At 27.7% G+C, this 12,609-nt stretch overlaps 1 protein-coding gene across 1 annotated transcript in view; it reads left to right on the forward strand.

Moving 5' to 3' along the window:
• LOC123298960 (dynein axonemal heavy chain 8-like) overlaps positions 1-12,609 on the forward strand; it is a 281,682-nt gene that overhangs the window by 170,441 nt on the left and 98,632 nt on the right. Inside the window, exons 35-37 of the mRNA XM_044881061.1 lie at positions 1,512-1,724; positions 1,807-1,944; positions 9,462-9,758. Of these exons, the coding sequence (XP_044736996.1) occupies positions 1,512-1,724; positions 1,807-1,944; positions 9,462-9,758 (648 nt within the window). The remainder of the gene's footprint in view (positions 1-1,511; positions 1,725-1,806; positions 1,945-9,461; positions 9,759-12,609) is intronic.

The raw sequence follows: 12,609 nt of genomic DNA on the forward strand, positions 1-12,609 counted from the left end.
TGAAATAAATTCAATTTTCTAAAAGGGAAATTCAAATTTTAAAACGGGCGTGACGTCATATTATGTGGCTTGTCAGACTTGTTGACATACTGTATGGTATTAATATTAATATTAATTACTTATATTTTTTATGGTATTACACTATAATAACTACATCCGTGGGTATTACACCTGTAATAAACAGTACATTGAACTGAATGTCACCAACTGACAGAACACATATTAATACGTTTAATACGTCATCAACAGAGAGCGTCAAATTAACTGTGTTTCTCTCAAATATAACTGTGTATATCTCAAAATTATTCTCTATTTTAAATATTTTTTTTACACTTACAGCATTTTTAAACAGTATTTATATTTTTTACTATGTTATAACGGTGTAAACAATGAATTAAAAATATATAGAAAATACATGAATATTCCCTATTGATTAATAAAGCAACCCTGAGAACTAGCCCAATCTGATGTCAAAACATGATATTTCCCATCAAACTATGCTTTACAAAACTGGCACGTTACTCGCGGAGCTAATAACAAATTTAAATGATACTAACAGCTAGATAATAAATTATCATCTTTTAATGGTATTTTTTTTGTAAAAAAATTTACTTACGCATAATAATAATATAATATAATATAATATTTAGTTTCCGCACAATTTGCATCAGAAAAACGGTGCACGATCACGACAATTTAAAAAACAAACAAACAAAAGAAGCATTTTCCTCGTTAAGAATTGCCGTACAACCCTTCTCTATGTCAAAAAAGAGGAGAAAAGTTACTTATCTCGTAGATTCATGAAGAAGCCATGAAAACACAGCGAAAATCGGGAATTTACAAATAATAGTGTAAATTATACACACAGTGTACAGTATACACTGTCCAGTGTTACAGTTCGATGAACTGTTGCACCGTTTAACCATGCAACTACGAGATTAAAATACTCATGCAATGGTTTTAGGGCAACCATAATGAAAATTTTTTTGATATTATCAATTTCTTTTCTTAAATTGTCGTAGTATGTTCCGTTACAAATCTCGCACGGTTTTTCCGAAGCATCTATTTTTGCATTTTTGCAAATTGAGCGGAAACTTTATATTATTTTGTTACGAAAAAAATTTTACAAAAAGATACCCGAATGGATTTCCTGCAAGTCATACAAGTCGAAGGGAAAATGTTAAAATGTCGAAAAATTGTGTTTACTCGTAAATTTTCCATCAGATTTGACTTTAGCTTAGTGCTACAAACCCCTATTTTTGTTTGTTTTTATTAAAATTCCTTTTTTGAAAAAAAAAAAAACGGTTTTTTGCACTTTTTTTAAATAACTACGCTACGATTTTTCTAAAGTCAAAAACTACAATTTTTTTTTAAATTATTGCCTTGAAAAACAGAATGGATTATTATTTTTTTTAATATGAAAATTCCCAGCTTGTTGTATTATTATGGAATTATAGTTTTTCAAATGAAAATTGTGTAAAAACCTAATATTATTTATTGATTAACTTTAGATTATGGCTGGTGATTTTTTGAAAAATTTAGGCCGATATCCAAAAGATGAAATGAATGCTGAACTTATTGATTTAATGGAACCATATTTATCTCATGAATTATATAATTTTGAAACGGCGAAGAAAGCTTGTGGAAATGTTGCAGGACTAACACAATGGACTGTTGCAATGAAAGCTTTTTATGAAATAAACAAAGATGTTTTACCATTAAAGGTATTTCTTATTTAAATTACAAAGTGCAATCAATTTGATGGTCTGCATCAGCAATATATTGAGTATGACATTTTACATTTAGGCAAACTTAGCAAAGCAAGAAGCAAAATTGGAACGTGCTATGAATAAATTAAACAAAGCGATGGCCTTATTAAAAGCTAAAGAGGAAGAGGTGGCTGCATGCCAAAGACAATACGATGCTGCTATGGAAGGAAAAAGGGTAAATTTATTATTTTTGTTTTATTGCAATACACATTCGTCAAAAAAACGCAATAAATATTTGAGTGGGTACAAGTTTGTTGTACGTGGTTCTTTAGAAATCTGTCGGAAACTGATGATTTTGGACAAAAATGTTGTCGAAGTAACCGGCAAATGAAAACAAGAAAAATCCCATTTGTGGCTTAAAAAAAAGACTCATACAAAAGATGATCTTGTATGAGTCTTTGTGATGAACTTGACTTTCAATGTTATTGAAAAGAGAACTGTTAGCTGGTAAAAGATCTAGTAAGGGCCGATTTCACCAAGCATTTAATTGCGATTATGTTAAAATTAATCATTTTTTTACCTTTTGTCTATTTCGCCAACTACTTGCTCTGGAGCAAAAGAGAAAATAATGAGTAATACTAATTTAATTCGTAGGAAATAGGACAGGGATTATAAATGAATTACTATGAATAAATGGGACGTTTCGTCATTTACTTATGACTTCCTCAGCAACTGGAAATTAAGGGGTTATAGTCATATGAAGATTATCGACATTTTTTAAACAAAGTATTTTCTATGTTGCCCTCAATAAAATGACCTGAAAATATGCATGCATGTTCAAAATGATGTTACAAAGGGCTAAAGACAAAATTTTGTAAATTTTAATAAAAAAATTTACAAATCTGTGTACCGATCCTATGTGAGGTTTATATTTTGTGTTAATATTTTAAATTCGTGTTTATAAAATGTGAAAACCAAAGTCTTTAGCCCTTCTAAATACAATTTGAATGAGAATTTTTTTATTAAAAATTTCTCGAAAATTCGTTTGGAACTTCAATAAAAATATAAGATTAAAAAATTTATGAACTTTGGTTCGTGCATTAGGACTATTATGTACTATTAGGAAATTCGTGTATAAACTATTAATATTTTTTTGATGGCATGGCATTCAACATCTACAAAATACCTATAGGTTAACAGGTTTTTACCTGGTAGACAGTCAATTTCCGAAATAAAATATGTTATAATCATATTTATCATGGGTTATAATTATATTTTATATTATTAATTGTATATATGTACTCGTAAATTTTAATGAGTTTATTTTTATGTAAGTTAAGTTTGCTTAAAATTATTTTTAATTCTATATTAAACTAGGCCAGACCTTATAGTTACAAATAAATTTTTTTTTTTAAATATTGATCGGATACCGACTTACATTTTTATATGATATGTAAGTTATAATTTGAGTCAATTTTTACTCAAATTGGATTAGATCTGTAATTTTTAATTGATTTCCAATTGATCATATAAAATTTCATACGTGAAAACGCTAACCTGGTTTATTTTCCCTAATGTAGGTAGTAGGTTTCCCTTAGATAATATATTTAAAAATTTTCAAAGAGGTTTCCCTAATGGGGTTAGTTTTTAAAAAAATAGAATTATTTACAAATTTTTAAATTTATGTAGAAATTTATTATTATTTATTTAAATTTATATGTAAGAGTAGATTGTTCGATTTTAATGTAAGTTATGATTTTAAATCAGACCAGATAAAAATTTTGCATTTTTCACAAAATACCTTTCAAAAAGGTTCGTTTCCATAATGTCAAAATGTAGGTAGCTTTATATACATGTTTTCTTCTCGCGCCAGATGTCAGCAATAGGAAAAAAACATGGCCGAGCCCCCATATGAACAAAAAATATCGTTATCCCTTAAAACCAATACTAATTTTACAATGGTAAATTGATAAATTACAATTAAGATATAAAATTAGTTATATTATATATCTTATTATTATAATTTAATCGTCTAATTTATTGAAAATATGAAGATCGACTACGTATATTGATGTCATTACCATAATAGTAATCTTGATAATAATTAAAAATATATAACAAATAAGCAATATAAAAAATATAAGGAAACTTTTAAAATAAATGCCACAACTTTTAAAAAATACAAACTGTCAAATAATTAATTCTGTTTTTATGAAAATATGACATGTCATCATAAATATACCTATAACATATGCCTAGATAGAGGATCTATATGGCGTAAAATAAAATTGATGGCGTAAAACAGTGCCTTAGAATACGTGATTGGGAACTAAATAAAACCATTTAAAACTATGGACAGTAACAAAATGGTGGGAACTATTTTTATACCATGTATATGAAATATATCAAGGTATACTAAGTTTAGTCTCAAGTTTGTAACGCTTAAAAATATTGATGCTAGCCCTGATAAAAAAATCCAATACATAAATTGGAAAATTTCCAATTCAATCAATTGGAACGAATAGGATTCAATTGGGAAAAAAATTTCCAAATCATTCCAATGAATTCCATTTGGAACCAATTCAAAATTTTAAATCCAATTTTAAGAGAGATGAATGGAAAAATTTTGTTATTCATTCCAATCGAAACTGATTCAAAGGTTTCGTCGGATTTAATTGGAAAAAATTCAAAAAAATTATTTTTAAAAATCTGGTTTTTTTGAAAACATGAAATAATATTTTTATGCAATATGCACATGTCTATACGTTGTTACGGTTGCCTAGATATAGAGCAAATTAAAGTAAAATTCTCGCCCATAGAAGATTGTCAATATTTTGGGAGAAATATAAATTAAAAAATAATAGCTTTACCGTATGAACCTTATTCGTAGTTTTTACTCAGTTAATTAGCGTTGAAAAACTAATAAAAATTTATAGTAGAATAATTTTACTTCAGTTGCATTATGCTTTATGATAATAACACATTCATTTCTTTCTTTTTAATAATTTTAAGTGTTGTATTTTACTTAAAGAATTAGAAATTAGGAAAAAATTATTGACCGCTATTTGATTTTGGATAAATATTGATTTAATACTTCCCTCATATGCAAAAATAAAAGAAACTCCGGGAATAAGTAACTAATGATTACTTAATTAAGCTAATAGAACACAATTAGGTAAAATATTACGATAGGGTGCAGTTTCTATTATTTTTCAAGAGTTATTGCTTTAGATAATACAATAGAAATGTGGAGAACTAGTAAATTGTATAAGGAGAATTTAAAAGTGTAATTGATGTCTTTTCTTTCCTTAAGTGCACATTAATTTTTTATGTGAAGCTACTAAGATAGTGTTGAACTTCGATTTCAAACAATAGTAGTTTTCTTAACCACTAATTTGTATTATCCTTTCTGGCAGAAAAATTTTCTTAACGTTTCTTTAATTGAAATTTATTATTTAGATCAAATAAATACACTACAGAAACAATGATTGAAACAACAATTAAAATTTGATAAATTTTTAATTTTAAACATTTGAAAAAAATTTAAATACACAATACAATAATAACATAAATATTATAAATCTAATTACATAAATATTAAAAGTTTTATTGTATAGGCTCGCATTACTAATAACATAATAAATAAAAATTAGTAATTTAGTATGATTTGTATTTGTAATAGTTATTTAAAACACATAATATTTTTATAAAAAGCGGTTAATCAAATGAATATTGAACAAAACCGTTTATTTCAATGGCTAATTTGCACCATTTCTTAATCAAAGGAATTAATCAGAGTAAAAATCAGTAGATTCGGGCACCTAATAAAAATTAAATGGATATTAAACTTTTTTTAATAAATTTCTTATTTTTATTATTGTACAATCTTAGTTTCGTTTATATTATTATTAATTGTCAATAATTTTATGCAAAATTGTTAAAATCAGTTTTAAGATCCCGGACCTGACCACAGCAATGCGCTGATTTGTATCACTCGTAGCCAAATTGTACATCGTTAGAGGTCCTGAAACTATAACATTAACACTCCCCGTATATTATGTATGCCATAAAGGCTGATTGTATACGATGATGTACGTTTGTCAGAGGATTTCATGACAGGTACCAGTATGCAAGAAAGCATTTTACATCGAACTGTTAACCATTTACATCAAAATTCAAATTAATAAATATATAATAAAAGCCACAGATCGGATGAAAAAGGCAAGTTTGATAGAATATTAATATTAAAAATTCAAAAAAAAAAAATAGTAAAAAATTTTTCTTTGTAAAAAACAACGCATGTCTATTTTTATTATAAAATAAAGTATATACAAAAAAAATAAAATAAACAGATAAAAAAAATTGTTTACAACAAATTATTTATTCAATGAACAAATGAAAAATTAATTAAAAAATTTTTTTATATTAAATCCGGAAGAAAAATAGAATTTATAATTTTTAGAATTTAAACGGTTCCTTAATATAAATAGTTAGTAGCTAAAAAAGATTATTAATTAACAAACGAATTTTTAAGCAACAAATAAAAAAAAACCGTTTTATTTTTTAAATCATAATTTGTGTTAATGAACATATTGCAAAAAAAAATTCGATTTACTCATAAACTATGTATTTGTTTATAACAATTTTTTAAATAACAATGGTAAAAAAATTGAAAAAATTATTTTTATGTAGCTTTTAACCATAGAAAATTAAAACAATTAAAAAATTTAAAAAAAAAAATTTTTCATTACTTTTTTTCATTTCTTAATTTTCAAATGTTAATAACAAATTGAATTTATTTGTAATCCTAATAAGAATACCTTCATGGAGGGAACAAAATTCTGGGATTTTAGTTTAATAATTATCGGAGATTTAAAGTTAACATTCTGTATAGAAACAATTGTTAGTTAACAATTACATAACTAATGGAAAAATTGGGATAAAAATTTGTAAACCACGGATTATTGTTTATTCATGTATCTCAAAACGACATTAATTTTTTTATTTCTTCATATTCATATTGTATATGTTTAAATAATTTTTTTGTTAGTAAGTCTCAGAGACAGAACGCGCGCGAGAGCCAGACTTGCCGTATTTTGAGCTATTTTCAGGGCTCTGTAAAAGTTATAAATATTAGAGATACAATTCCGGCAGCCGGAACTTTATTTTAGGAAATTTCTTTATCTCTTTGGGTCTTTTTTCAGATTTTGAAAATTTTCAATACATTTTGAGTTATATTCAAAAAAAACTGAGCCCCCTATTTTATTTTTCACTTAATTGTTTATAACTTGCAATTTTTTTCAGCGCCATTTTCGATTTTTCAGTAAACTTTCTACATAAAATTACGAATCGAATGACACCTATTTCGTAATTTTCGGAGAATATACAAAAAAGTTAGAAAAAATCGTACATGTGAACCAGACTATATGATGAAATGTGTTTTCTATATGGTACTTTGAATGAGACATAGTCGCCGTGACTTGAAATATTAAATTTGATTTTATAACATTTTCAGTAGGAAATATTGAAATATATAAATATTTTTTAATAATTTATGTTCATAATATTTATTCAAAATTTTATAAAAATTATATAAGAAACAAAATTTTAAGCGTATTTTATTTTTCCCATACAAATTGTATATAGAGAAAAACTAGCCATCTAGATATTGGTTCATATTTTAACATTGTATTTTATATGGGGAAAAAATGCATATTTAATTAGCGAAATTTCCCATTTCCTGTAAAAATATTTGAAATTTGGAGTTTTTTCTGGGGTATGATTTTGCTCTTATATATTTTTTACGAAAACCGCAACTTTATTACGTTTCTCAGTTTTGATGTGAATTTATATGAGTGAGTAACAAAATAATAAGGCGTGGTTTATTTTTGACGCGTTATTGCTCGGAAACGATGATAGACGTGAATGTGAAATTTGATATACGGCGTCCCTGAGCATATAACAGGTTGGCTGATAAGTCCCCGGTCTGACACATAGATGGCGTCGCTAGTATTAAATGCATATTATTTTTATATAGTACCAACCTTCAAATGATTCGTGTCAAAATTTGACGTCTGTAAGTCAATTAGTTTGTGAGATAGAGCGTCTTTTGTGAAGCAACTTTTGTTATTGTGAAAAAAATGGAATTTCGTGTTTTGATAAAATACTGTTTTCTGAAGGGAAAAAATACAGAGTCCGGAAACTCATTATCAAGCCAAGTTTTTGCTTCCACTGTATTTTTTCCCTTCAGAAAACAGTATTTTATCAAAACACGAAATTCCTTTTTTTCCATTTTTTTCACAATAACAAAAGTTGCTTCACAAAAGACGCTCTATCTCACAAACTAATTGACTTACAGACGTCAAATTTTGACACGAATCATTTGAAGGTTGGTACTATATAAAAATAATATGCATTTAATACTAGCGACGCCATCTATGTGTCAGACCGGGGACTTATCAGCCAACCTATTATCTACTTAAATTGAAATTAAGCGCAACATTATGGATCAAGTGGTTTCTGAGATACAAGGGTGTTGAAAATGGCTATTTTACGTCAAGTATATATAGTCACAGTATTTACATACATATATCACATACATTATACATTATACATACAATTTTCGACTTTCGATTTCCATCCAACTAACTATTCTACGGCTGGCGGACTGCTGTGTTATATGATACACGATGTCGACATTTATCTTGTGCGAATAACCATATACTTAATATAAAAATGAATTATTAAGTACATAAGTACAGTTTTACTTCGCATATTTTTTTTCTGAATTTAAAACTAAATATTCTGAGTTCCAGAACAAATTTATTCCCACAAGGGAACTCTGTTAGCCTCAAACCTTACAACTTCTATAAAACCCTTGTAGTGCACCCTTCTAACTTTTTGTGCTTACATTTATTCTTGCCTGATAATAGAAGACCTGGTAGAACTGAACACAATGAACTTATGAACTTAGACAATACTTCATGATATCTGAATGTAAAAACGTAGAATTTGATGGATCAAATTCTACGTGGTCACTAATAGTGGGGCATAATCAAACCCTAAATTTATAATTTTAGCGAAAAAAATATTTTTTCATGTATTTTCAAATTTTAATACCTTTGAATTTAATATTTTACTCGCATCAATGGATGTTTTTACTCAGGAATCCCCAATAACAGCTTCGATATTGATTTTTTTTTTTCAAAATGATTCTTTATTTAAAATCAGAAACATTTCATAGGGGTAAAATAATCTGAAGGGGGAACTGCTCGGGGGTATGTTCCGATTGATATATCGACGCCCACCCTAAATCGCTAATAATAGAAGTTTGAAATTGCGAGAGGATATTGTTTTTGAGTTCACTACTTAACCGATTTTCAAAATTCTTTCACCTATAGAATGCTACATTATCACCAAGTCACACGAGGTATATTGCAATTATAAGTGGAATATTCTGCCAAAATGGCCTGTATCTTATGGCCTAATTGATTTTTGCTTACCAATATTACTAGCAGCGTTCTTCTAATATAGTTTTTGGAAATATGTTCACTGCTATTTTTACAAACGCTTGGCTAACTTATTGACTCGACTAAATAATCTGGGTTTTTTGTGGATGTTTGACCAGAAGCATCTTAACACAAATTAACCTTTTTCCTTTAAAATGAGATCTAGTAAAACCCAAGCACAACATAGTTGAATGTATCTTTTTTCCGAGTGATATTCTATAATAGCAATATTTTTTTGTAATAGAAAATTATGGAAGAAGCTCGTTTATGTAAAGAGAAAATGGATGCTGCATCTGCCTTAATTATAGGTTTATCTGGAGAGAAAGCCCGATGGACAGAAGCATTAAAACATTTTAAAGAACAAATTTTACGACTTGTTGGTGATGTGTTGATATTGGTTGGATTTCTAAGCTATACTGGATCATTTAATCAAGAGTATCGTAATGCCTTACTGCAACTGTGGCAAGATGAACTTGCTCGAGCTCGAATCCCGTATACTGGTCAATTAAATATTATAGATATATTATGTGATCAACCTACGGTAAGACTTCCCAAACGAAATCATGCTAAATGTATCTCATGTTTGCACGCACCACGTTCCATTGTTTTGTTTTTTATGTTTTTTTTTTTTTTGTTTTTTTTTTTTTAAATCATATTTTAAATTATAAAGAAAGCACCGATAACTTTCATCAAAATCACTATTCGTTCTAAAGTTATGGAAGAAAAACGATTTCAAAATTACAACTTCAAGAGCGTATGGCGCCAAAACGGAGCAAATCGACTTATTTTGAGCTAAGCTATATGTGGTAAAGCTTTGTAAAGACATTGCAGGACACCCTGTATAACTCAGTCAAAAATAAATGCAAAACTTAAATCATTCTATGTGTTATTAATTACTATAACATTACACGTGATTCACTTATAATGTTATAGTTATAACACTTAAAATGGTAAAAGAGTGAAAATGAAAATAATACCAAAAATTAAAAATTTAATTTGTCAATTAATCATCCTTTTAATACGTCTTTTGTGAAAAATTCAAATCAAGTCTTTGTACGGTTTATGAGAAATGGGCTTTCTTTTATCCGACTGAGCAACGCAAAGGAGTGGAAATGTGTTTATCAGTATATATATATATATATATATATATATATATATATATATATATATATATATATATATATATATATATATATGTGTGTGTGTGTGTTCCTATATGGCACACTAGAGACCAAATGCGTGGGCTAATTTTGATGCACCAGACGTTAGTCGATTTGTGTTGATCTTGCGAGTGCTACTGAAGAAATGGAAAAAATGAAAATTCAATATGGCGACCAACAGACGTCATATTATGGAAATGCGTGTTCCTATGTGGCACACTAGAGACTAAACGTATGGGCAGGTTTTGATGATTCTGACGTCAATCGATTTGTCTTAACCTTTCGAGTGCTACTGAAGATGAAAATGCAATATTGAAAATGCAATATTGCGACCATCAAACGCGAGCTATCCCAGGTAGGTGCTGAAAAGAAAAGTTATTAGACAAATCTATTAACGTAATAATCATTAAAATCGGTTCATGGGTTTGGTCTCAAAGAACCAAACATATCTCTGCGTCACAAAATCTGCACTAATTGATTATCCATTTTTAATTATTCAATAAAAATTCTAAGGTTTAAAATGTTTAAAATTTCTAAGGTTTAATAAAAATAGTTATAACAGGCCCTGTGAAAATAGCACCCCCAAATTCGAATTTTCATAAACTGCCGATTGGATTCGTTTGTCCATCATTTGTCCACATTTGTGTACCCAAAATTTTCGTTTGTCCACCCTCAAATTGGAATTTATGACCGAATTAAAAATTTTTACATCAGCACCCCCAGATGCATATGTTCATAAAATTCAGATGTCATTCGTTTGAAAATTATTTGTCCACGTTTGTCCACCCAAAATTTTTATTTGTCCACCCTTCAATTTTAAGCTATGAGGAAATTGAAATTTTCATCAGCACCCCCAAATGCGAATTTTCACAAAGTGAAAATGCCATTCGTTAGGCAATGGTGTGTCCACGTTTGTCCACACAACAATTTTTTTCGCTAACTCTTCAATCTTAAATTTTGAGGAAATTAAAATTTGACACCAGCACCCCCAAATGAAAATTTTTACAAAAAACAGATGTCATTCGTTTGGCAACGATTTGTCTACGTTTGTCCACCCAAAATTTTTGTTTGCCAACCAGTCAAAATAAAGTTATGACAAAAATAAAATTTTACTCCATTTATAAAAAATTCCATCACAATTTACAAAATGTGAATGGTAAGCTTTTATAACATTATTGGCAGGATTTTTTTACTGTTGAAAATCAAGCTAAATTTTAACAATTAACTATTTTATTATTATTACATTCGATATTTTATATTAAAGTTTATTAAAATGGAAAAAATTATACTAATCAATTTATAAAACATATGAATGCAAGCTTTTGTAACATTGTTGGCAGGATTGCAAACATTAATTGAATTTTTTAAACAGCTTTTATATGTGAATTAATGGTTTATTTTGGTTATAATTTACGATATAAACCTAAATTTTGGTCCAGAAGTAGGGAATTATTCTGATTGGACTTTTACATGTGTATAGTAAATTCCCGTCTCTCTCCTGGAGTTTTAATAAATTATTTTGAAAAAATAAAACATAATTTTTAATTTATAATTACTATGTTAAATAACATTGAATTATGACAAATTCCAGAATTTGTCACCTTAGACTTAATTGTTACAATTTAGCTTGAATTCCAACAGTAAAAAATTCCTGCCAATAATAATTTTAATTGACTTAAGCTTGCCATTCATAATTTTTATAAATTGTTTAATATTTTTTTTCGTTTTAAAAAATTTTAATATAAAATATCGAATGTAATAATAATAAAATAGTTAATTGTTAAAATTTAGCTCGATTTTAACAATAAAAAAATCCTACCAATAATGTTACAAAAGCTTACCATTCACATTTTTTGTAAATTGTGATGAAATTTTTTATAAATGGAGTAAAATTTTATTTTTGTCATAACTTTATTTTGACTGGTTGGCAAACAAAAATTTTGGGTGGACAAACGTAGACAAATCGTTGCCAAACGAATGACATCTGTTTTTTGTAAAAATTTTCATTTGGGGGTGCTGATGTCAAATTTTAATTTCCTCAAAATTTAAGATTGAAGGGTTAGCGAAAAAAATTTTTGGGTGGACAAACCATTGCCTAACGAATGGCATTTTCACTTTGTGAAAATTCGCATTTGAGAGTGCTGATAATAATTTTAATTTCCTCATAGCTTAAAATGGAAGGGTGGACAAACGTGGACAAATAATTTTCAAACGAATGACATCTGAATTTTA

The sequence above is a fragment of the Chrysoperla carnea genome, chromosome 4, assembly GCF_905475395.1.
Source record: "Chrysoperla carnea chromosome 4, inChrCarn1.1, whole genome shotgun sequence".
In the NCBI taxonomy this organism is placed as follows: Eukaryota; Metazoa; Arthropoda; class Insecta; order Neuroptera; family Chrysopidae; genus Chrysoperla; species Chrysoperla carnea.